Below are 26,808 nucleotides of genomic sequence, written 5' to 3'. Positions count from 1 at the left end.
ATAAATGTACACTAATGCACTTTCACACTGCGGTCGGTCTGCACGTCCACATATGAGCATGTGTGTGTATTTATATGTGTGTATGTATGTGTGTGTAAATCCACATGAGTGTGTGCATGCTGTGTTGTGTTAGTGACTGTGTGGTGAAGCTGCAGCCACAGTTTGTAGGCGGCTGCCCTGCCTGACACTCCCACCCACCACTCCCTCTGCCAACCAGAGGCAGGACTGTCGCCACCGAAGGGCCGGACTCGACTCTCTTCACTTTCTCCCGGAGCAAAGTGGCAGCCAGCATCAGTGGCTTCCAGCAGCACAGAGAGAAAGAAAGGTAAGAGAAGCCTTGACATCTCTGCTTTTTTGTTGTTTGTTTGTTAACGGCACGTGTTGTTGTGCATATGGAGGGATTTAGTTAGTGGAGGTGTTACGGCCTCGATGTGTCTGGGATCCAATCTGTATTATCTCTCTGTGTATCTGCTCTGTTGATGTTGGTGGTTGTGTGTGTATATATATATACGTTATCTCTGCGTACATTCATGTTATCATCGCAGTTTTTCGTTCTCTCGTCCCCTAAACTTGATATTTCCATGTCATTGGTTTGGTTTGGTTTGGCAACAAGTGACCAACCAGCAGGACAATGAGAAGACTAAAGCTAAATATACAGTATAACTGCATACATCAACCTCTGTGATTATGGGTCAGCGAGGTCCTCTGCTTTAGCCTCTCTCCCTCCATGTGTGTGTGTGTGTGTGTGTGTGCATGTGTGTCTTGGCATTACAGAGTTATGCTGTTTAGTTGAGTCTGTAGCCTGAAATAACTTTGTCTTCCATTCTAATTACTGCATGTACGACTGCACAGAGAACTGGAAATGATGGAGAAGGTGTGTGGGATGGGTTTTTTCTTTCTTTCTTTCTTTTTCTTTTTTTTTTTTCTTGTGAGACACCAGCAGATAGTTTCATCATCCCTGTGAAGATCCTCTGTCAGAAAAGTATAGTCTTCTTCAGAGGGAGTCGCCAATTATCTGTCATCTACTACAGGCTTTTACATGACGGGCTGGAATACCGAGTTATTTCTGCTGTGAGTTATTTGTGCCAGAACCAAGAGGAGAATATAGAGCAGATTATACATGTATATGTCTCAGGTCAGACACCAGACATCAGCTTTTTATTGGTCTTACTGTAAAACTTCTAGATACAGAGCCAAAAGTTTGATGCCACTACAAATTGACTCTCACACCACAGTGTCAGGAATGTAAAGTACTGACTGGACACTTGTAATATGACTCTATAACTCTATATAACTGTAATTCAAAGGCTAAAAATACTATATAAAGAACATTGCTCTAAGAAAAACATGTTTCCTTAAAGTGGGGTTCAGGAATAAAAGAGGACAGTTTATTAAAATGCCATTTATAAATAAAACAAAGACAGAAGTTGTTATTATTCTGAGCTGGGTTAAGGATATTTTCTGTAATGAAACTTGAGGGCTGTTACTTCTTTTCCTTTACTTGAAAAAAGTGAGAATCTCTGCTTTAAAAGGAGGAGGCATCTCCAAACAAACAAACATCCTGCTGCCACAGCTCATCTTTTTAACCGTAAAGTGAGAAACGCAGCAGAGAAGACACGATCCGATCGCGTTATGCTTGTTATTTGTTTCCCCAAAACCGAGCGAATGGCACCAAATCCAACATCTGCGCTCGAGGAATGTGTGTGTGATGCTGAGGCCAGTGCAGGCGGTGGTTGATGTGGTCGCTGTACAGCAGCACTTAACTGCCAAGTTTTGCCAAATGTAGAGCGAGTCTGGTCTGGAGGAATCTAGGTTCGGTTCGGTGTATCCACCTATCTAATCCCACACACTCTGTAATGTGTCTGTAATGACTGATGTGCTTTAAAATGAAAGAATGAGGCAGAAAGGGAGAAAAAAGAAAGAGAAGGAGGGAGCGTCTGTGCAGTTTATTTGAGGATCCTTGTAGAGACACTTTTAGAAATAGTCAAACACTTAAACTATTCTCCAGTGGCTGTCGCTGTGCAGAACGCCTGCTGGAGCTTCCTCTGTTGGAATAGAAATCCTTGTGTTATTTCTGCTGCTAATTACAAATCTCTGTGTCTCTGTCACTGCTGCTGTGAAAGTGACCACTTGCTCTCTTTTATTCTCTGAACAATTAAACACATAAGCAGCTTCTTTATCACAGCTGTGTGCATGAACGCCTCCTGATCTGTCAACATTTTGGTCCGTGTGTTGGTTTGAGCTCCATACTGTAACTAAACACAAAAACTGCTGCACACAGCTGAGGTTTGGGCAGCGAAGGTGGTCGTGTCGTGGTGGTTTTGAAGAAACCAGAGCTGAGATGTTCAGGAAGCGAACAACAGACGACGGTTTAGTTCACAGTAGATCACACAACAAAGATAAATACAGGTTAGAATTAGGAATTTAAACACTCAACACAGTTTTATTGCAAAGTCTTTGAACACATCACTCCAACGAAACTTAGAATTGATTTTAAGGTTTTTATTATTATTAACTTTTAAAGCTTTCTGAGCTCCTTCTTCTTCTGTACCTGAGCTCCGTAGGTCTGAGGGGGCGGGGGCTTTTCCATTAATGCCCCCCAGGCTCTGGAACAACCTGTGGAGCTCAGGTTAGCAGCTCACTAACCAATTTCAAATCTCTGTTTAAAACATACTTTTAGTCTGGTCTCTCCTCCTCTGTGCCTCTAACCCTCCTCTCCTCCATGTGCATTTGTTTTCAATGAAGCCGGTGAGAAATCGATCCATGGAGCGGTGGATAACGTTATTTACAGTATCATATACCATGTGTATATTTGTGTAGTCTTATCTGTTGGTTCATTAAGGTAAAAATGTAGCAGAGTTCAGGTGAAAATCCTGCATAGTTCCTCTTTAAAGACGACTGGTCACAGGATTATTTTTCTCTTTTTGTCTTTATTTTGTCATATTATAAATAAAGTTATTATTAAAGCAGAAGTAAGCAATCCGGTCGTTTTGGCTAATGCTGCGTTCCAGGCAGGCTTCTGAAACCGTAAATTACAGCTTCAAGTCACAACTTACGACTTTGTCCAGGCAACCCACTCGTGTTTTTCCGACCTGTTTTACCGGTGAAAGTCACTATAACGGCCACTCGTAACTTCTGACCCGTGAACTCGTACCAGATCGAACTGGTACGACTTCACAGGTCGGAAAAACACGAGTTACGAGTTGCCTTGAACGCACCATAACGTCTTGTCAGCCGATGGAGTTAGCAGCCCCCGCCCTCGTCATGGATCTATTGGTCCTCGTCCCTACGTCACCACATTCAGGCGCATCCCTTGGCTGCACACACAGCCCTTCATGCCGTTCTCTCTCCTCATTGGATAAAACTTGTAGGATACAAGAAAAGTTTTCTCCTCGGCTCAGAGCAGAGCAGAGTGACTGACAGACCCGTGTTTCAGTCCAAACACTCTATGTAAGTGATTGCTGTCGGAAGATATAACTATTTAAGACTTATATTAACACAAATATATCACTTACTTCTGCTTTAAGTCAGTGACAAAGCCACAGATCTTTACCAACAGCAGAAGTGGAACAGATGAACAGTTTCTTTTTAGACTATAGCACGGATCTATTATAATACATCCATGGACTAGGACTAAGTCAATGATTTTAAGTTGCACAAACTGTGAGTGTGCCTCCAGTCGTTTCCTGTTTCCTGCATCTTTTTTTTTTCCACAGTGAAGATTTGAACATGCTGCAGCTTGAAGGAGAAGCACAGGTGTCATCTCACCACTGATCACCATTATAATATCTTGGCAAATTGGCCCATTGCCATAATCCCTATAGTCTAAGGAGTAGGTTCGTTACGGTAAATTCATGCAAAACTGCTGATGCGCGTTCCCGTTGAGGGCAGTTTTCCATCAACAGTCTCTGTATTTCCCTCTGAAACAACTCTGTCTGGTAACGTTGTGTTATTATCTCATAGCGTGGTGAATGTGCAGGTCACAACTTGTCCACCAGAGCGTTGTGGAGTTGCTGGATTGTGTATTTGATGAGTTTGATGAGGGAAACCAAGAAATTCCATGAGCCTCCGTAGCGTAGCTCTGAGCAGCTCACGGCTCTGCTCCGCTGTTCTAAAAACAGCTTGCACCGACAATTAAAGGTAATGAACCTACTGCTATGACTATAGGGATTATGGCAATGGGCCAATTTGCCAAAATGTTGAACTATACCTTTACAGAGGAGGAGGATACATTGAACCACTGTGAAAGTTATTTGTTGTTTGACAGTTTGAAATGTGAACTGCTTTATCAGTTTCACCGTTTCCTACTCTTGGGTTGAAATACAAACATCCGCTATATGTTAATTTGTTCATCGATTCTGCCTTAAACTGTGGCAGCTTTCCTAAAGTTAGTTCAAGTTGTCTGTTCACAGATTGACTCGTTGGGTATCAGCTCTCACTACGTCTGAGCCGGTTTGAGAATATTGAATAACATTAACGATCTGAAAGATGTCGAGAGCAAGTCTGTACAGAGAGAACAAGAGAATAGTTCAAGACTACAGCAATAAAGGAAATTCGCATTAACAGCATCAGACGTTGACAAATGGGTCGGTTGAAAGTTTTGGATGAATTTAAAGGGCGAGTTAAAGGCCAGTCAATTCAATAATCACACTCCACTGCTCCGAGCTGTTTGCTGCTGCTGCCGAGGGTCCGGCGGTCCGGACTCAGAGCTCTGCTGCAGTAACTTATATGTCAGGTTGGATCAAGTCAAGTTTATCGATAAAGCACGTTACATACAACTCAAGACAACAAGCAGAAAATGAGGGAAGGCAGAAAAAAGCCTGTAAAATAAGAAGCTATTTCAACACACAGGGGGATATATGGTGTTTTTTATTAGCATTAAGAGGGATTGACAACAGTAAAGTGAGAGTTTTACCTTCTCTCTGCAGCTCTGCTAACAGCCAATCAGAAGATGTGATGGTAGCTTTTGCTTTATAGTAACAGAAACACATGGAAATCTCACTTTAAACAGTGTGGGGCCTTTAAAAACACTAACAAGTGTTGTAAAAAAAATCACTTCTTTGCTTCAGTGGAAAGCGCTGAACCACCTGGCTGCAGGTTATTTAACACCTGCTTAGTCAGTCCAGAAATAACAGCAGCATTACAGCACTAATCTAGACTCCCAGAAATAAAAGCATGAGCTAGCTTTTCAGAGCGTTACCGAGGCAATAAAAGGCAGAGGAGGAAATATTAGATATGTGTGAGAGTCTCTCTGTTTTTTATATGAGGCTTAGTGGAAGTGTCTGATTTATTAACCTGAATAAACTCACCGCAGATAAAGTTTTGACCCCAGCAGGCACCCGTACAGTCACATTCAGGGGCCACCTGCTCCCCATGTTGCCCACATTTAATCCAGATGTGCAGCACATGTGGATGCCGACTGGGCACCGAGACAATCAGAATGAATCAGAATTCCTTTATTTGTCATTATACTTGCGAAATTAGAGCCCCCTCCCCCTCAGTGCAAAACAAGCAATACCATAAAAATACAATATAAAAACACTTCAATAGTATAAAAATAAATTATATGCACAGTATATTGCACAGTGAGTTATGTATTATTGCACAGTACATTGAGGTAGTAGGTATGTTGCAATACATGTTAAGGTTTCAGTCCGGGGTGTGTCCGTGTGCGTTAGTGCATGTGAGTTCAGAGTGATAATGGCTGTGGGAAAGAAACTGTTCTTGAATCTATTTGTTTTTGATGTGATGTTTTTATTATTCAGTAACTAAATGATAGATAGATAGATAGATAGATAGATAGATAGATAGATAGATAGATAGATAGATAGATAGATAGATAGATAGATAGATAGATAGATAGATAGATAGATAGATAGATAGATAGATAGATAGATATACTTTATTGATCCCGAGCTGGGAAATTAACCCTTTAATCCAGATGTGCAGCACATGCACTGCAAAAACTCAAACTCTTTCCAAGAATATTTGTCTTATTTCTTGTCAAAATCTCACATTTCTAGTCAAAGCTAATCTCTTTCCACTTAAAATCAGACTCATCACCTAAAAATCTACTTGTTTTGAGATAATTTTCACTTGTTTCAAACAAATTTTCACTTGAAATAAGTAGAAAAATCTGCCAGTGAAAGCAGGTTTTGTATGCTTGTAATAAGGAAGAAAAACTTGCTCCACTATCAGATTTTTCTACTTATTTCAAGTGAAAATCTGCTTGAAAGAAGTAAAAAGTGTCTAAAAACAAGCTACTTTTTATGTGATGAGTCTTATTTTAAGTAGAATGAGATTTGTTTTGACTAGAAATGACATTTTTGACTTGAAATGAGACAAATATTCTTGGTAAGATTTTGAGTTTTTGCAGTGTGTGGATGCCGACTGGGCACCGAGACAATGTGATGTTTTTATTGTTCAGTAACTGAATGAGTTTGTGGATGAGCTCCACACATGTGGGCTCGTCGGTTTTTGCATAGTGAGTGACCTTTGTTTGTTTGTGTCACGCTGGTCACTGTTTGTGTTGCATGGGGTGAAAAACCTTCACCGGCACAAGTGGATGATGCACATTGTTGAAATACGATGCCATGGTAGCGACGAGCCAGCTTTTATAAAATAATGGTTGTGGTATAGCTGAGCTCTCACTGATCCTCCCCGGTCTTTAAAGCCGCTGCCAGCTCACTGCAGCCCTCTCTCTCTCTCTCTCTCTCCCTCTCTCTGCCATGTTTATATTTCTGTTTTCCCGTCCCCGGGCGGCACACAGGGATCTCGTTGTTATTTTTTTCTCCGGCTCTACTCTGGCCTTGTGGTCGGTCGGTGGAGCCGTGTGTTTGCGCTGCGAAATGAACACATGGGGGGTTGGAGAGCTTCACAGAAAACACACTACGAGACCATATGTCGCATGGAACAACATGAAAACTCACAAAAGTGTTTTATGGGAATGAGGAGGAGGAGGAGGAGGAGATGAAGTTCAGTCAAATCTCCTTCTCAAGCTGTTTGTTTGGACAAGACAACATCTCATTATATATGAGACTATGAGATGACAATGACATATAGATTGTTCAGAGGCAGTGAAACTATATTTCTCACTTTGGTCTTTAGAGGCAGATTAGACTTTAAATTTAAGGAACTAAAGGTCAACAACAGAAATTTAACTTAAAATTTAGAAAATATTTCAACTAAAGTTTGTATTTTAAGTCTGAGATTCTATTTTCACACACAAAGTAAGATTTCTGGGAGGAGGCATCAGCCCATCTTATAGACCTTTATAAAAGGCAGGTGTTCAAGAAGGCCACTTCCATTCAGGAGTGCGTAGATCACCCCCTTCAGACCGACTTCAGACCGACTGTTACCTTCAGGTCAGAGGTTAAGGGTGCCTTCTATCAGGACAAATAGATACAGGTCTTCATTTGTTCCTTCTGCAGTGCTATTATGATGCTGAATAGAGTTAAACAGGGAAATAATTGACAGCTGTCTTGACCACACAGTCTGTTTTATCTTACCTCGTTTGAATGCACTTTGAAAATTAATTACTCTGCCCACTATGTGTTCTATGTGTTGCTATGTGCTGTTTTTCTTGACAGAGGTTGATTGATCTGTGTGTGTGTTTTATGTGTATTTATTGGTATTGTATGTTTTTATGTATTTTGGACATCCTGGCTGCAAATCAATTTCCCAACTCGGACAATAAAGATAACTTTGAACTTTGAACTTTGAAAGAACAGGGAAATATTCAAAAAGAAAGAAGGGTTTACATCAATAGTGACAGATCTAGTTGACAGGGTCTCTGCCGGTTTCACCAGCTCAAATGTAAGACTTTTAAGACAATTATGGATGAAATTTAAGACCTATCATGACAAATAAAACAGGTACAAAAGAAATGCAGAGTCACAAAATTAGAAATTGAGGCTGAACATAGTGAAGCACCACACCGAGCTTGTGATGTGAATCTGAATTGATGAGATGGTCCGCTGTGTTTCAGCTGCGTGGGAACTGGACGGAGTGGACCGGTCACCATGTTGCTCTGGTCCGTGTGGAGCGTGATGCTGCTGCTGGCGCCGCTGCAGGCTGCAGAGGAGGACGACGTCCGGGCAGGTGGGGGGGTGTTCACATAAAGAATAAATAAGATTACATCAGCATTTATTTACTTACTTTATTGAGACTTTGTGTGTGTGTGTGTGTGTGTGTGTGTGTGTGTGCAGGCTGCAGCACAGCTGTGAACGACCTGGTGTACATCGTCGACGGCTCGTGGAGCGTGGGCTTCTCTGACTTCGACACGGCCAAACAGTGGCTCATCAACATCACCAGTCAGTTCGACATCAGCTCCCACTACTCACAGGTACCTCATGTTGGACTTTATCTTCCTGTTGAGGCTGTAATTTCCGCTTCAAATCACATTCGCTGAAGTCTGCAGATCTCCATCTTCCTCCACAGTATCTGATCTTGCAGGATTATAGCATTTTCTCCGGTTAAAGGTTTAGTTCACCCAAAATTCAAATTTCACTCATTATCTACTCACCCTCATGTCGACTAACAGCCTGGTCGCACTGGACGTGGAACCGAAGCGCAGCGCCCTGGAGCGGAGGCAGTTTCAGATAGGCGCACATGTTAACCAGTCTGCCTGGTTGCACATCTCGCGCTGTGGAGCGCAGTGTGCGCGCCTGCAGCGCTTCAGATCGGTTCATTTCTATTTTTCACGCGAGCCGCGAGCGCCGAGAGCGCCGTCTGTCAAGCTGGATAGACCAGATCGTACCAGACAGGAAGTTGGGCACAGAAAAGGCGAGAGAATCCGGTCAATTTTCAAAATAAAATAATTAAATGATGATTAACTAAGTTGTTGCTATACATATACATATTTGACCGTTGTGTCTGCACATGAGACACACACACACATGTTTAAAATGACGTGTGTGTGTGGAAAACCGAGTGAATACGAGTATGAACGACTGCAGTCGTTCCGGCGCGGAGAGAGGAGGAGAAGTACGCTCCCAGTGCGACCACCCAAGCGCCCGAGAAGCCGCGCGCAGCTTCCGCGTGCAGTGCGACCAAGGGGTAAGAGCTGGGAGAAGTTTCAGAGTCCTCCGTGCCTTCTCTGAGTTACGGGGGGCTCCGCGCAGCAGTATTTGTCCATATAATGGTTGTGAATGGTGCTCACTTTTCTTCGTCCAAAAAGACACACCAAAAAACATCCAAATACCTCCATACTGCTCGTCTGTAATGTCCCTCTTGTATTGAAGCCCCGACTTGAGAAATTGTTCCAAAAAAAATTAAATAAGTCTATATTTTAAGCTTGTTTGTAACGGAAGCTCCCAGTGTCTCAGTTCACGGCTCTTCCTGTGAGATTTGCACTGATCGGCGGAACAATTTCTCATGTTGGGGCTTCAATACAAGAGGGACATTACAGACGAGCAGTATGGAGGTATTTGGATGTTTTTTGGTGTGTCTTTTTGGACGAAGAAAAGTGGTATCCATTGACAACCATTATATGGACAAATACTGCTGCGCTGACCCCCCCGTAACTCAGAGAAGGAACGGAGGACTCTGAAAATTCTTACAGCTCTTAGTCGACATGAGGTAGGAGTATAGATAATGAGTGAAATTTGAATTTTGGGTGAACTATCCCGTTAAATCCGACATTTGCTACAGTTCCTGCTTCAATATAAACATTTTATCTGCTTGCATTTTGTCCTGCTGTGCTTGCCGTAGGTGGCCGTGGTCCAGTACAGCGACACGCCTCGTCTGGAGATCTCCCTGGGGAAGCATCAGGGCGGAGCGGATCTCATCCAGGCCATACGGAGCATCACCTACCTGGGAGGAAACACACAGGTCGGTGTGACAGCAGGGTTTTCTCTCTGTGCATGCAATTTAAATTATTTTGCACAAGTGTGAATATGCAATATGCAATATGCAAGAGCCAGATGCTTCCCACAGGTTGAGTGGGACACCAGCGTGCAGGCTGCTGGTGGTGGTGGAGGAATAAAACGGACTTTATGTCCTATAAAATGTCCTGTAAACATCTCCACCACTTCCACAGCTCCATCCAAAAAACAAGGGACTAATAAAGCGGAGCAGTTGTGGAGAAGCAGAAACACACTTAAGCACAGTGCAGCAGCGCCAGTAGCTTCTCACCACAGGTGCAACACGACCACACAGCAACACCACAGACACACAAACTGCTCCATAAACACACAGACATGCTGCTGAGTTTGCTTAATCCTCCACAATAACATCCTCCGCTTTGGATCATACATCTTATATTTTGGTGAACAATTTCTGTTTGCTTGTATTTTAAAAAGCTTTTTTTTATGTGTTTGTATATTTTAATTTGTACTCTCTGATGCTGAGAACTGGTGAACGGACCAGTTCACACGTGTGTGATGCTTTACAACATGTTTTGTGCAGACTGGCAGGGCCATCAAGTTCGCCGTGGACCACGTCTTCCCGTCGTCGCAGCGGGTCAGCCGGGTCAAGAACCGCATCGCCGTGGTGGTCACCGACGGCAAATCCCAGGACGATGTGGTAACGTTAAAAACCTGTCAATCAAACCAGCGCCAGCGATAACCTATATGTGCACTGCAAAAACTCAAATATCTTACCAAGAATATTTGTCTTATTTCTAGTCAAAATGTCATTTCTAGTCCAAAAAAATCTCATTATACTTAAAATAAGAATCATCACCTAAAAATTAACTTATTTTTAGATCATTTTCACTTGTTTCAAACTAATTTTCACTTGGAATAAGTAGAAAAATCTGATAATGGAGCAAGTTTTTCTTCCTTATCACGAGCATAAAAAAGGCAGATTTTTCTACTTATTTCAAGTGAAAATTTGTTTGAAACAAGTGAAAATGATCTAAAAATAAGAAGTTAATTTTTAGGTGATGAGTCTTATTTTAAGTGGAAAGAGATTAGTTTTGACTTAGATGCTGGTGTTGATGTATAATTAATTCAAATATCATGACAAGGAGAGTTTGAAGGTGATCCGTGAAGGTGATCCGTTACTTAGCAGCCTTTGTTACAGGTGATAGGCTACATGTCCATGTGCATGTGGATGAGAACTGAGTTTGAATCGAATAGACACCCAAATATTCACATCCTTCAGTCCAGGCTTTTGAAAAGAGAGTAGCCTATAAAATCAGCTTCATGTAGCAGTTAACTTTAAAATGGTTCGAATATATTGCTGCTGAATAAATCTGAAACATGTGATGTGCATTTTTTGGGGGGAAATATGGCTTCTGATATAATAGTCTGTAGACATCATCATCGTTCAACTTTTTCACATGGTCTGGTGTTAATAAAGCAAACTAAAAAGAAAATCAAGAATCGGTTGAATCGAAAATCGATTTTGAATCGAATCGTGACCCTAAAAGTCGGAATCGAATCGTGAGCCACCCAAAGATTCACATCCCTAGTACAGAGACCTGCCACAGTGTCATGGTGCATTAATATAAACTTCAACCTCAGAGCTGTCTGTCCTCAGACTGTCCTGACTGTCCCTGAACGACTAGAAATGAGACATTTTGACAAGAAAGACAAATATTCTTGGAAAGATGTTGAGTTTTTGCAATGTGTGTGTCTCTTTTTCTTACCAAGGATATTTGTCTTATTTCTAGTTAAAATGTAATTTCTAATCAAAACAAATCTAATTATACAAAAAATTAGACTCATCACATTAAAAAGTAGCTTGTTTTTAGACACTTTTTACTTTTTTCAAGCATATTGTCACTTGAAATAAGTAGAAAAATCTGATAGTGGAGCAAGTTTTTAATTCTTATTACAAGCACAAAAAATGTATTTAAATTGAAAATTAGTTTGAAACAAGTGAAAACTGTCCAAAAACAAGTACATTTTTAGGTGATGAGTCTTATTTTAAGTGGAAAGAGTTTAGTTTTGACTAGAAATGAGACATTTTGAGAAGAAATAAGACAAATATTCTTGGAAAGATTTTGAGTTTTTGCAATGTCACTGTGTGTGTGTCTTTTCAGGTGGACGCCAGCATGGAGGCTCGAGCTCAGGGGATTACGGTGTTCGCGGTCGGGGTTGGCGACGAGATCACCACCTCGGAGCTGGTGTCCATCGCCAATAAACCGTCGTCGGCCTACGTCCTGTACGCCGAGGACTACACCACCATCGACCGGATCAGAGAGGCCATGGAGCAGAAGCTGTGTGAAGGTCAGAGCTGCAGGCGTCGCCTCGTCTCACCTCCGTCTGTCTGTGTGTTTATCATCAGCTGTTTTCTTTAAAAAAAAAAAAAAAAAAAAGTGGGGAAAAGCTGCTCCCGAGGCCGGCTCAGGTCGGGTTGGAGCAGAGATAAGTGGCGAGGAGGCTCATCATAAGACCCACAGCTGGAGCGAGTGATAATACTCAGGCTGGACTGAAAAACCAGCAGCACCTGAAGCCAAACCCACAGATCTACTGACACTGTGTCTGTAAACATATAAATATTTGCTCGTTCATCGACGGTGTCAGAACAAGATTCCTGTTAGTTTTCCAGCCTCCGGGCTCTTGGTGTTTCCTGCATGGATCATGTTCCCGGCTGCTGCACTTGGAAAACTCAGGTGGAACCTCGAGGGAGAGGAAACTCACATGTTGAGGAGTCGCAGCGTTTATTTACCGATTCTTCTAACTTTTCCTGCTGCACTGCAAAAACTCAAAATCTTACCAAGAATATTTGTCTTATTTCTAGTTACAATGCCATTCCTAGTCAAAACAAATCTAATTATACTTAAAATAAGACTCATCACATTAAAAGGTAGCTTGTTTTTGGACACTTTTTACTTTTTTCAAGCATTTTTCACTTGAAATAAGTAGTTTTTCTTTCTTATTACAAGCACAAAAAACTTGCTTTCATTTTTCTACTTATTTCAATTGAAAATTTGTTTGAAACAAGTGAAAATGATCTAAAAACAAGTTAATTTTTAGGTGATGAGTCTTATTTTAAGTTAGTTTTGACTAAAATTGAGACATTTTGACAAGAAATAAGGCAAATATTCTTGAGTTTTTGCAGTGTGAACCGACTCGTTGGTCACTAGCACATATTTTTCTCCCCAAAAAAACTTGATAAACCTTCAAGTTTTTGTCTCATGTTTTAAATTAACATGTCGCAGTGTTGTTCGTTGACTAATTTTAGATGAACTTCACTGAAAATGGAAACAAACACAGACACACGACGTTGCTGTTTTTATGCATCAGACTCAATGTGATACTTCAATTAGAAAAGAAGAAAAACTTGATTTGCCTTGAAGTTGCTGACAAGAATACAAATCAGTGATTAAATGTTTCTTTTAAATGTTTCATCCGTGTTTAAGCTGCTGGAAAAATATAAAATGCTGAGTTTCTGACTTTCCAGAGTCTGTGTGTCCGACTCGAATCCCGGTGGCGTCTCGTGATGAGAAAGGCTTCGAGCTGCTGGTGGGGATGAACATCCAGAAGAAGAGCAGGAGGATCCTTGGTTCTCTGACGTCTGAGGCGGCGTTCGCCATCACGGCCGCCACCGACATCACCGAGAACACCAGGTAACCTACAGCCGCATCCTGCAAAATCTGTTAATGTGGAAGATGAAATGATCTCCAAAAGAGATAAAGTTACAGATGACACATTCCCTTTACATTTAAGACAATATAATTTAAAAAAATATTTTCATCTTTTACATTTTCAAGCTGACTGAAAAGGAAAAGGGCCCTCATCATAGTTACATCGCAAAAACTCAAAAACTCAAAAACTCAAAATCTTTCCACTTAAAATAAGACTCATCACCTAAAAATTTACTTGTTTTTAGATAAGTTGTTTCAAACAAATTTTCACTTGAAATAAGTAGAAAAATCTGCCAGTCAAAGCAAGTTTTTCTTCCTTATCATCGTGTATAAAAAACTTGCTTTCACTGGCAGATTTTTCTACTTATTTCAAGTGAAAATTTGTTTGAAACAAGTGAAAATGATCTAAAAACAAGTTGATTTTTTAGGTGATGAGTCTTATTTCAAGTATAATGAGATTTTTTTTTACTATAAATTACATTTAAAGCAGAAGTAAGTGGTCCGGTCGTTTTCGCTAATGCTGCGTTCCAGGCAGGCTTTTGAAATCGTAAATTACAGCTTCAAGTCACAACTTACGACTTTGTAGCGTTCCAGGCAACCCACTCGTGTTTTTCCGACCTGTTTTACCGGTGAAAGTCACTATAACGGCCACTCGTAACTTCCGACCCGTGAACTCGTACCAGATCGAACTGGTACCACTTCACGGTCGGAAAAATACGAGTTTCCTTGAACGCACCATAACAGTCCTCGTCGCTACGTTGCCACATTCACGGCGTTCCTTGGCTGCACACACAGCCCTGCATGCCGTTCTCTCTCCTCATTGGATAAAAACTGTAGGATACGATAAATGTTTTCTCTTAGGCTCAGAGCAGAGCAGAGTGACTGAGAGACCCGTGTTTCAGACCAAACACTCTATGTAAGTGATTGCTGTCGGAAGATATAACTATTTAAGACTTATATTAACACAAATATATCACTTACTTCTGCTTTAACTAGAAATAAGACAAATATTCTTGGTAAGATATTTGAGTTTTTACAGTGTAGTACCTAGTAGCCCCCCCTTTGGAAACTATCACAGCGTGTAAATAGTAAATATCTTGTCTGATACCTTGGTCGGTAACACTTTATAATGAGTACACACTATTAAGCATTAATAAATACTGAATTCTTCATGTATAACGCATAATAAATAAAAAATAGTTCTTATCAATGATGAGTAAAACATTTTTAACTGTGTTTATAAACCACATACTATCAAATCAAATCAAATCAAACTTTATTTAGAGCACTTTTCATGCACGGACATGCAACACAATGAGTAAGAATTCAGTATTTATTAATGCTAATGCTTAATAGTGTGTATTTATTATAAAGAGTTATACCTTGGTCAAAGTTATCTGAGAGCTCAAGTCTTTTGCTGCTGCTTTGTTTCCCTTTTTCACTCTAAAACTGTAGAAAACTAAAATAATACACTGACATTGATTCAAATATTGCAAAAGGGTGTTTCATGTTTAACTTCATGTCTTGGAGATCATTTCATCTTCCACTTGATGAACTGTTTCACATTAACAGACATTTGGACCAGCAGTTAACGTCAACTCTCTTTGTCTCTTTGTGCCTTTATTATTGTTAATATAAAATACTTTTCCTCCGTTCTTCTACCAGGGACATTTTCCCAGAAGGCCTCCCTCCGTCCTACGTGTTTGTGGCCACGCTGCGGCTGAAGGGGCCGTCCAGCCGGCTGACCTTTGACCTGTGGAGGGTGCTGTCCAAGGATCTGGAGATCCAGGTCGCCGTGACGCTGAACGGGAAACACAAAACCGTGTCGTTCACCACCACGAGCTTCACGCAGACGGAGCAGACGGTCGTCTTCTCCGACGGCTTCCAGGTCGGTGTTGAAGGACAGAAACAAAATCTTTCCAAGAATATTTGTCTTATTTCTTCTCAAAATGTCTCAATTTTAGTCAAAACTAATCTCTTTCCACTTAAAATAAGACTCATCACCTAAAAATTTACTTGTTTTTAGATCATTTTCACTTGTTTCAAACTAATTTTCAATTGAAATAAGTAGAAAAATCTGCCAGTGAAAGTACTTTTTTGTGCTGAAAGAAAAACTATCAGATTTTTCTACTTATTTCAAGTGAAAATACGCTTGATTAAAGTAAAAAGTGTCTAAAAACAAGCTACTATTTAATGCGATGAATCTAATTTTTAGTATAATTAGATTTGTTTTGACTAGAAATGACATTTTAACTAGAAATAAGACAAATATTCTTGGTAAGAAAAAGAGACACACACACACATTGCAAAAACCAAAATCTTTCCAAGAATATTTGTCTTTCTTGTCAAAATGTCTCATTTCTAGTCAAAACTAAACTCTTTCTACTTAAAATAAGACTCATCACCTAAAAATCAAGTGAAAATTAGTTTGAAACAAGCGAAAATGATCTAAAAACAAGTTAATTTTTAGGTGATGTGTCTTATTTTAAGTATAATGAGATTTTTTTGACTAGAAATAAGACAAATATTCTTGGTAAGATTTTGAGTTTTTGCAGTGTGGGACACAGTGTGAAGGAGAAAAAAACACAAATATCCCATCCGTGGAGGTGTTTGTGAAGAGCAGAAGACTGCTGCTGCTGAAAGAATGCATTGTGCTGCCTGCGAGTGCGTCGGCTCTGGTCTGGGGTTTCCCGCTCCGTGTCGGCTGCTGTGAGTGAAGCTGACAGGGACGAGTCGCTCCGAGCCAAGAGAGCGGTCGCTGCTCAGTTCAATACGCAGCCGCCGAGGCCGCGCAGATGTGACGTGAAGAAAACCGTTTCCTGCTCTTATATATATAAAAAAGAAAAAAAACGCTGTGGAAAGAAGCGTGTGGATGTGTAGTTCTTGGAGAGCATGACTCTGTTTCCATGGCTGCAGTGGGTCATAATAATACATCCTGTTGGACGCACTGGGGTGTGTTTTTTCCAAAAGGCCTCTTCCCTCCTCCTCCCCTGTCCTAACACACACACACACCTAGACTGTAGCAGGGAGAAAGGTTGTAATTATGCTCAATTTATGTTTGCACATGTTTGATTTGATTTTGGTTTTGAAGTGGCGCGAGGCAGCAGCCTGTGATTTGTCATTTTGGAAATGACGGCTGTGGCTCGGTCCCCCGGGAAACAATAGCTGCTCTGTTCCTGTCTGTCGCTGCTGCAGAACGGTTGGAGTGAAAGAAGAAGGAAGCCCTCGCTGGTCGCTGCTATTTACGGAGCAGAGAGAGAGGGGGGGAAACACACATTTCTGGCTTTATGAAATTAGATCAGATGATGATACACACACACACGGAGCCAACAGAAGCAGGAGAGAGGATGTGACAGGTTAATAATCGTCTTCACGTCCAACTTCTGCTCGGACAAAGACGTGTTTCAGCCTCATGAATGAATGAACACACTCTGTAAGTTGTTATACACTGCAAAAACTCAAAATCTTTCCAAGAATATTTGTCTTATATCTTGTCAAAATTTCTAGTCAACTCTAGACTCATCACCTAAAAATGAACTTGTTTTTAGATCATTTTCACTTGTTTCAAACTAATTTTCACTTGAAATAAGTAGAAAAATCTGCCAGTGAAAGAAAGTTTTTTTGTGCTTGTAATAAGGAAGAAAAACTTGCTCCACTATCAGATTTTTATATTTATTTCAAGTGAAAATCTGCTTGAAAGAAGTAAAAAGTGTCTAAAAACAAGCTACTTTTTATGTGATGAGTCTTATTTTAAGTAGAATGAGATTTGTTTTGACTAGAAATGACATTTTGACTAGAAATAAGACAAATATTCTCGGTAAGATATTTGAGTATTTGCAGTGTAGCGTCTTTGTGTGTGAAGATAACCGTGTTTGTGTGTGTGTGTGTCTGCCGTCGTCCGTCACCTCAGACTCTGTTCGACGGAAAGTGGCACCAGCTCAAACTCCTGGTGAGGCCGAGCCAGGTCACCGGTTTCCTTGACGATCAAGTGATCCGGGAAATGGCGCTGGAGCCGGCGGAGCCCATTTACATCAACGGAGAGACGCAGGTGGCGAAGAGGAGGGGGACGGACGTCACGGTGCCCGTGAGTACCAAGCAGAAGCAGAAACACACACTGAAACTGGAACACAAACACTTTAGTTTATTCAGAGCCACAGGTGAGATCAGCCGTGACTGTCAAATCAAAGCTCAGAGAGGAAACTCTAAATATTATTCTCATATTTTGTTCATATTTGGACAGAATACAGTAGAAACACCACAGTGTCCTTAAATTAAACATTTCCTGTGACAACTTTTCCGTTGTAATACATCATGTGGAAAGAAAAACAAGATTTTTCATTTCTTTATCTTTAAAGGGACAACGAGGAGTTTTGGAAAAGCGAAGTGTTGTCACACTACATTTATGAGCCTCCGCACCGTGAAATTCTTTGACCGGCGCAAGACAGATTCATGTTTTCATTCATCAAGAATTAAAGTCAGAGGTTGGAAGACGATCACATACCGTCGTAGTTCCCACCATAAACGGCGATTCGGCTGCGTTATTCTCATGACTCGCCACAAAACCGAAAGTAAAGAAACGCTGGTCGGCTCGCCCAGCATTTCCACCACCACTAATAATAACAAAATAACAATAGAGACAAAACGATATATTTATCTAAAATGGACCCATTAACAAGTGTGGGTAACGTAGATTCATCCACATTAACGTGAGACTTTTTTATAACCAAATAGAAACTCCTCATTGTCCCTTTAATTGCAGTATGATATTTTATGTTGATGTTTATTTAATTAAATCATCTGGTTATCAGGAGGCACAATTGGATTTAAGTGAAATTGGAGTTCATGTGGCTTTAATTAAACTTTGTACTACTTAAAAGCCACTTTAATATCACTGAGCTGCTGTTGCAGACAGGAGGAGGGTATAATAAAAAGAAATCTATGACAGTGAAATGATTAAAACCAGTTATAGGCCGGCTAAAAATACAAATATAGATATTTATATCTGTATTTATGCTTAATATCTGACAACAGTGATGAATGCATTGTTTTTTTCTCCTGATGTTGGTCCGGCTGCAGGTGGAGCTGCAGAAGCTGCGTCTCTACTGTGATCCTCATCAGAGTGAGAGGGAAACAGCCTGTGAGATCTACACTGTGGTGAGGCGTTCACTGTCCACACACACAAACACACACACACACACACACACACACACACACACACACACACACACACTGTCAGGTTATAAGTCGCACTAACCGACTCACCACCTTAATCCACCTGCCACTTTACTTACTGTATCTATGTTTGTACTTGTACGTGTTCTCTGTTGTATTATGTCATTGCTCAGTTCTTGTTGCTGTCTTTCTTATGTGTGTACAAGTCAAATTCCTTGTATGTCTGTACGTACTTGGCAAATAAATCTGATTCTGATTGTGATTCTGTGATGTGATGATATTTAACTGTCTCTCTGCTCTGTCTCTTCTCTTCTCTCATGGTGCACAATGCAGGATGATGAGAGGGTGAGAAAAGAAACTTTATGTTTTCTGTTGTCACGTTTCATTTAAAAAACAATTCTGATGTTTTTCTACTAAAATGATATAAGTGTGAGTGTTTCAAGGGGATAGTTCAACATTTTGGCAACTTGTCGGTGCAAGCTATTTTTAGAACGGCGGAGCAGAGCCACGAGAGCTCTGCTCAGAGCTACGCTACGGAGGAGGGTAATGGGATTTCTTGGTTTCCCACATCAAACTCATCAAATACACAATCCAACAACTCCACAACGCTCTGGTGGACAAGTTGTGACCTGCACATTCACCACACTATGAGATAATAACACAACGTTACCAGACAGAGTTGTATTAGAGGCTCTGAGCAGCTCGCCGCTCTGCTCCGCCGTTCTAAAAACAGCTTGCACCGACAATTACAAGGTAACGAACCTGCTGCTATGACTATAGGGATTATTGCAATGGGCCAATTTACCAAAATGTTCAACTATCCCTTTAAGTGTTTGTGTGTTTCCTCAGTGTCCTCTGAACCGAACGGCCACAGAAGACGAAGAGGAGGAGGAAGATTGTAACTGTGTCGTCGGACCACCGGGGCAGCGCGGCCCACCAGGACGCACGGTGACAACACACACAGACACACAATAAAAAAAACACACACACACACTTTACTTTGTCCTATAAGTCTCATGACTCAGCTCCTGCTCTGCTGCATATACAGTACGTGATCTAATTATACTGGATTATTACAGACACTGGTTGTTTTTTATGCACCACACACACACACACACACACACACACACACACACACACACACACACACACACACACACACTATTAATCACGGTGGAGGGTTAGGAGCGTCCTGCACAGAGGGAGGGGAGACCACAACATGCAAATTGGAAAGTAGAGAACTGATAGTTTGGGGTTATTTGATGTGGAACCGGTGCAGTTTAACCAAACTATACATTTACCCCGACCTTTACCAACGACCTTTAATGGCTCCTCAGTCGTAGTGACTCACGTTTTTAATGAGTAACAGTTGAAAGGTGTTTGTTTAGTCACAGAGCTTTATCATGAGCTGGGTCCAGCTACACTGCAAAAACACAAAATCTTTCCAAGAATACTGTATTTGTCTTATTTCTTGTCAAAATGTCTCATTTCTAATCAAAACTAATCTTTTTCCACTTAAAATAAGACTCATCACCTACAAATGAACTTGTTTTTAGATAATTTCCACTTGTTTCAAACAAATTTTCACTTGAAATAAGTAGAAAAATCTGCCAGTAAAAGGACGTTTTTTGTGCTCGTAATAAGGAAGAAAAACTTGCTCCACTATCAGATTTTTTTTTTTACTTATTTCAAGTGAAAATATGTTTGAAACAAGTGAAAATGATCTAAAAACAAGTTAATTTTTGGGTGATGAGTCTTATTTTAAGTATAATGAGATTTGTTTTGGCTAGAAATGACATTTTGACTAGAAATAAGACTAAATATTCTTGGTAAGATATTTGAGTTTTTTCAGTGTAAATGTTAGATTTAGGTTATTTTATTTCAAAAACACTCAGGTCAAAGAGGAACATGACGAGTTTTAAAGTGTTTTTCTTCTCCAGTGTAATGTGTGTTGTGTTTTCTACAGGGTTTCCGGGGGGAGAAGGGCAGGGAGGGGCCACCAGGACCTGACGGTAAGCCTGTAAGTGCTCATCATCATCATCATCATCATCATCACTTCCTTCATCTCTTCATAATGTGTCAGTGAGTCTTTAAAACACAACATGGACTCGGTTGAAGTCGTCTCTCTGTCCTCAGGGGAAAGACGGGAGTCCTGGGGAACCTGGACCTCCTGGATCACCTGGGCTGAAGGTAAAAACACAAAAACAAACATGGATACATCTGTTAAAGGGATACGCCAACATTTTTTTTTCGTGTCTTCTTGCTTCACTCCCGAGTCCATGACCAGCAGATAGACACCATCCTTTCCACTGTGCGTGCAGTAACAAGGGAGATAGAGTCATATCACCCGTAATTAGCTTAGCTCAAACACTGGAAGTGTATAGGTAGTGTTAGCCTGCCTCCTACCTGAGCCGAAATCAGCAGTCAGAAGCTGGTTTTATTTGAGCTCTAAACTCTGTAAATATATCACTTTACCAACATTTCAAACATGTTTAGGTGAGAAAGTAGCCGTTTAGATCAGCAGTGTGTCGTTAATTTGTCTAAATACCAGCTGTTTACAATTTTGTTCAGACGAATTCGGCGCTACTCAAGCTAGCTGTTGTGACCAACGCACTTCCGGTTACTTTCACAAAATAAAACACCCGTTGCCCTTTACGTACAGAAAACCATGACGATAGAATTTGTGCTTTTACTTTGAAACAGGAAGCTAACCTACCCTCGATGTAGCTAGCTTGAACCAAAATGTCTTTGCTTGAACCCTCCGTCTTGAACGATCTCGTCCCGTTAGCGGCATTTGACAGCTCAAGATGCCTTACCGGAGAGTTTTGTCAGCTCTGAGACCAAGATCGGCCCGCCATTTTCCGTTGAGAGTTGCTGAAGAGTTTCTCTGATGACTTTAGGTGGAGGCAGGCTAACACTACCCATACACTTCCAGCGTTTGAGCTAAGCTAATTAGCGACTTTAGGTGGAGGCAGGCTAACACTACCCATACACTTCCAGCGTTTGAGCTAAGCTAATTAGCGACTTTAGGTGGAGGCAGGCTAATACTACCTATACACTTCCAGTGTTTGAGCTAAGCTAATTACGGGCGATACGGCTCTATCTCCCTTGTTACTGCACGCACAGTCGAAAGGATGGTGTCTATCTGCTGGTCATGGACTCGGGAGTGAGGCAAGACATGTAAAAAAAATGTTGGCGTATCCCTTTAAATATCTTTGAGACGTTTTTTCTACCTGGATTCATGAGCTTTAACTGATGATCTCCTCTGTGCAGGGGGACGTCGGCCCTGCAGGACTGAGCGGAGAGCCGGGTCTTCAGGGGAACCAGGTGAGTCCTGGCAGCAGAATCTTTTGCATCAGTGATGTTTTTTTCTACTCTGCTCCAACAACTTGACTTCTACTGATGTCGCTCAGGGAGACAGAGGAGACTCGGGTTTACCAGGAGAACCAGGACCCAAGGTGAGAACGAAGACTGTAGAAAAAAAAGGAATCAAACTGGAGCGCTTCAGGGATTGGATGAGAAATCAATAAAAAAAAAGGGGAGGAAAAATTGTGACCAAAAGAAAAAGTACACAGTGATCCAGACCGAGGTTCTCAGGATGGTTTGGAAATGTTAAAAGGTCACCAACAACATAAAAACAACAGCGCGTATCGGCTCTGGGCCTTTTCAGGCTTAACCCTAATATAACCCTGAAGATCATTTCCAAACCATCCCGAGTGCCTGGGTCCGGATCATTATGTACTTTTTTCTATGGGTCACAATTTTTCCTTCCCCTTCTTTCGTGAGACTATACTGTAGTTTATCTTATTATTATGAACATGATCTACATAAATGCAACATCCATGGTTTACCTTCCCTCAATGTGGAGCTATCCTACGTCTTCTATACAACTAGTTGAACAAATCCAAAAGCTGTTTGTAAAAGAAGAACATCTGGGTTTCCTGCTGTTGTCTGAGCCAAGAGGAAGTTCCTGAATTCACATTAACATTTATCTCTACACAAAATACAGTTGAAACACTTTTGCACACTGGTTGACAAAAGGTGCGTCGGAGGAGGAGAGCGACATGGGTTGGTGAAGAAACTCTCGCACACTTTTCCCTCACTTGCAAATTGTTTTATTTTTTATGCTAACGTTTCGGTTAGATGTATTAATTGGTCTGTTCACCCAGGTGTGTGGGATGAGCTACGGTCCCGTGTGTCATGTGGTGTATTCCCATTGGATCACCCAGACCTACCAGCTCACTTAAGAGGCAAAGCTCTCATTTCCCACCATGTTTGATGCCCTGAGGAAGGTTTTTTTAACCGAAATGTTGGCATAAAAAATAAAACAATTTGCAAGTGAGGTAAAAGTGTGCGGGAGTTTTTTCACCAACCCATCTCTAGACAAAATAAAAGCCAAATATTCATCATCTTTAATTCAAATACAGATGTAGAGTTCATTTATGTACATTTATGTATATTTACCTGGTGAAATGCTGCCACATTAAATGTGTAGGAGGTAAGTAGGCTTTATTTAGTTTAGAGGTTATTGCCCAATAATGATATGAGCTGTGTCTCTGCAGGGTCTGCCAGGTGAGAGAGGAGAACCAGGTCCTCCAGGAGAAGCCGGATCAGTGGTAAGATCTATTTTCACGTGTCTCCATCATCCATCAAACACCTGGAGGACGTAGAAGCTTCAAATCTGAGCCGTCAGTTTGTTAAAATCAGTAGAATATGAAGTAAAGAAGGTTTAATTAATTCTAGTGATGGTTCTGCTTCTGCTTCTGCACAGATCATACACATCATGTGTGTGGATTTCAGTTTCTCACACTGTGTTTGTTTTGTCCGACCAGGGGGAACCAGGACTTCCCGGCACCGGTGGAGTGGTGGGTTCACCCGGACCACAGGTCAGTCTGGACTCTACATACTGGGGGGTCAGGGGGTCAGAGGGTGGGGGAGGGGGGCACACACACATGACACCTGTCGATTATTGAACATCTTGCAGCAGGTTTCCACTCTGCAGAAAAACTTTCCTTCAAATCCTTGAAAGTTTTATGAATGTAGTAGAGAACAGCCGAGTCCTTGAAAGTGTTTTCAAAGACATAAAAGATAAATAGTCGTCTTTGAACTCATATATTTTGAGCAAAAAATAGAAATAATAGCTTTTTTTTATTATTATTATTTATTAAAGTGGTGGGTGAGACCTCACAGTCGACCGTCCCTGCAGCAGCTGAACTTGTTCACACATTCACTCCTCCTCCTCTTTTTAATTATGGTCTGTGAGCGTCTGTAAAGCCTGATATTAATCTCAGTGGTGTCGCAGTCATTAACCCCGCGATGTAACTCTGACACTGAATTTGGTCTGGTAGGTTCCTGAAGATGATCTCACTACAATCACACACTGCCAGCCTTTTACTTGTGCCTTACTACTTAATTACAGAACCTCATGTGGGTCTGTAAAACTTTTATTTGACATATCTGGTATGAACCTACACTTGCTCTATAGTCATAATTCACATTTAATCACCGAGCCGTCTGGTCTAACGCCGCCTTTAAAGCTGTTTCTGCAGCTACACTGCAAAAAACTCAAAATCTTACCAAGAATATTTGACTCATCACATAAAAAAATAGCTTGTTTTTAGACACTTTTTACTTCTTTCAAGCATATTGTCACTTGAAATAAGTAGAAAAATCTGATAGTGGATCAAGTTTTTCTTTCTTATTACAAGCACAAAAAACTTGCTTTTCTACTTGTTTCAAGTGAAAATGATCTAAAAACAAGTTTTAGGTGATGAGTCTTATGTAAGTGGAAAGAGATTAGTTTTGACTAGAAATGAGATATTTTGACAAGAAATAAGACAAATATTCTTGGAAAGATTTTGAGTTTTTGCAGTGTACATTAAAGGATTTTAAAGTTGTGTGAAAGCAGAGCAACTTGAACATCTTGATCGTCCGACACTTTAACACACGTGTCGCGCTGTAAATCTGAAAACACTCTCCTCTTCTGTCACTTAATGAAATTAACACCACAGCAGCAGCAGCAGCAGCAGCCGAGGGCGAACGGCGACGTCCTGCTGCGGTGACATGAAAAGAGCAAGTGGCTAAATGACAGAGCAGCACACGCAGCAGCAGGCGGGCAGAAGGGCAGAAGGGCGGGTGGGGTCGCCTGCTGCTGCTCCGAGCGTGTGATGCTATTTTAAGTTTCCTCCACCGACCGGTTTGACTCGCAGCCGCACTGCTCAGTAATTTAGGACTCTTCCTGTTATCATAATAAACGACTTTCCCCTCCGACAATCTGGAAGTGTTTTACACCAAGTGGAGGCTGGTGGTGCTGGTGGTGGTGGTGGTGGGTTGGTGCACGGGAGCAGGAGCAGCTCACAGTTGGTGCCCATGTGTGGAGATGTGGTGATGGGAGGAGGGAGGGAGGAGGTAAACAGCTAAACAGCTCAGATAAAAACAGCGACTCTAAGATCCGTTTCCATTATTTTTAGACATTGATCCGACTCATTAAAGCTGCATTCAGTTAGCCTGTTAGCTTAGCTCAGCCTGGAGACAGGAAGGTTCAGTCAGTGAGGGAGGAGTTTGTCTCTTCTCCACCAGAACCATGAAAAAAAAACTTTCTCCAATGTTAAACTTTTGCCTTTTAACACATTTAAATAAAATCTGACACCAGATAATTTCTTATCTAAACATTTATGATAAATTCTGAATCCAGTATGAAAATACACTCATTAAACGCATTATAGATCAAAGGTCAAAAGGTCAAAGGTCTCCTTATTGTCATACAACACATGTTAAAAACATGGGATGAACGAAATTGCGATGCCCTGGTCCCGTGTCAGCCCACTAAGATAAAATAAAAATAAATAAGTACAATGACATAAGCTTATTAAACAATTATCATAAAAGAATGCTTTACAAATTATGAATTATGTATCCCTTGGCTGCACACACAGAGAGGACCGCCCCTTTATGCCGTTCTCTCTCCTCATTGGATAAAGGTAAAAGGAACTATTTAAGACTTATATTAACACAAACATTCCGCTTACTTCTGCTTTAATAACAGTGAACTGATGATTAATAGTGTCTAGTTATTATATTTTGGGGTTAAATTCAGGGACAGCAGGAGCTAAGCTGCTTCCTGCTTCATGTTTCTTCTGCAGGTGCATGAGCTGCTGTTGTGAATCAGCTTAGTGTCTAACCACTGGAGACCGACTGGTTAGTTGGTGATTAAAGGATTGAGATGTTATTGGCTTCATGTCGGTTATTAATTGCCACGGTTGCGGCTGTTTATCTCTATTTGGCTCCGCCCCCCTATGATCCACTTGTAGCCGTGTATCTGTAGCGACTCTCCGGTGGTCTCTCTCCACCAGATCCTCATCTGTCCGTGTTAACAACGTGTTGAAGGTCTGAGCTTCAGCTGCACCTTTATCTCCATCACAGTCCAGAAACACTGAGTCCTTACTGTTCATTCTGCAGCAGCAACCAGCTGTTGAACAGATGTGAGCTGAATCTACAGATGCTGCTGCAGCTACAACCAACCAACCAACCAACCAACCAACAAACAAACAAACTCCACAACAATGTCAGGGAACATTGAACGTCTTAATGAGTGACTGGAAACTGGAAACAGTCTGATGATGTAAACTGAACTCAGCAGAAGGAGCTGATGGTTACGATGAGGACGATGTTGAGGTCAGAAGGTCTCAGCTTTATCTCTGACTGTCTGCAGACTGCAGGCTGAGAGATGAAGCAGCTTCAGTGGATTATTAGAAATATCTCTAATACAAGTTATCACTATAATGCACTGTAACATACATATAATGGTCATTATTGTGCATATACAAGATGTTTTGGCTGCACTTATTTGAAGTATTTTCGGTGCACACTGACAGTTTAGTTTCTCTCATAAATATTTGTTCAAGGGCATTTACCTTGGGAGTGTGAATCTGGTCTGAGGTCTGACAGAGTTTCACTTCAGCTCAGGTACAAGAACCAAACTGAGCAAAACCACTTCACCACATCTGGAGCTCTGCAGGCTGCTTCATTCAGAGGAAACTGACGGACAGTTATCCGCTCTTTGACAGGGCAGTACAAGTATAAAATCAATACTTCTGGCG

General features: G+C 41.2%; 1 protein-coding gene across 1 annotated transcript in view; it reads left to right on the top strand.

The window, feature by feature from the left end:
• The first annotated feature begins 205 nt into the window (after window positions 1-205).
• LOC146966194 (uncharacterized) overlaps window positions 206-26,808 on the top strand; it is a 69,852-nt gene continuing 43,249 nt past the window's right edge. The window contains exons 1-18 of the mRNA XM_085763990.1: window positions 206-325; window positions 7,988-8,100; window positions 8,208-8,344; window positions 9,712-9,831; window positions 10,408-10,524; window positions 11,990-12,176; window positions 13,354-13,519; window positions 15,203-15,425; window positions 17,448-17,621; window positions 18,614-18,698; window positions 18,883-18,893; window positions 19,559-19,657; window positions 20,676-20,729; window positions 20,846-20,899; window positions 21,983-22,036; window positions 22,123-22,167; window positions 23,272-23,325; window positions 23,542-23,595. Coding sequence (XP_085620116.1) covers window positions 8,022-8,100; window positions 8,208-8,344; window positions 9,712-9,831; window positions 10,408-10,524; window positions 11,990-12,176; window positions 13,354-13,519; window positions 15,203-15,425; window positions 17,448-17,621; window positions 18,614-18,698; window positions 18,883-18,893; window positions 19,559-19,657; window positions 20,676-20,729; window positions 20,846-20,899; window positions 21,983-22,036; window positions 22,123-22,167; window positions 23,272-23,325; window positions 23,542-23,595 — 1,713 coding nt within the window. The 5' untranslated portion in view covers window positions 206-325; window positions 7,988-8,021. The remainder of the gene's footprint in view (window positions 326-7,987; window positions 8,101-8,207; window positions 8,345-9,711; window positions 9,832-10,407; window positions 10,525-11,989; window positions 12,177-13,353; window positions 13,520-15,202; window positions 15,426-17,447; window positions 17,622-18,613; window positions 18,699-18,882; window positions 18,894-19,558; window positions 19,658-20,675; window positions 20,730-20,845; window positions 20,900-21,982; window positions 22,037-22,122; window positions 22,168-23,271; window positions 23,326-23,541; window positions 23,596-26,808) is intronic.

This window comes from Trachurus japonicus, chromosome 20 (genome assembly GCF_045865225.1).
Source record: "Trachurus japonicus isolate A0001 chromosome 20, Traja_1.0".
Taxonomy (NCBI): Eukaryota; Metazoa; Chordata; class Actinopteri; order Carangiformes; family Carangidae; genus Trachurus; species Trachurus japonicus.
This window is presented reverse-complemented; position numbering and strand designations above follow the sequence as displayed.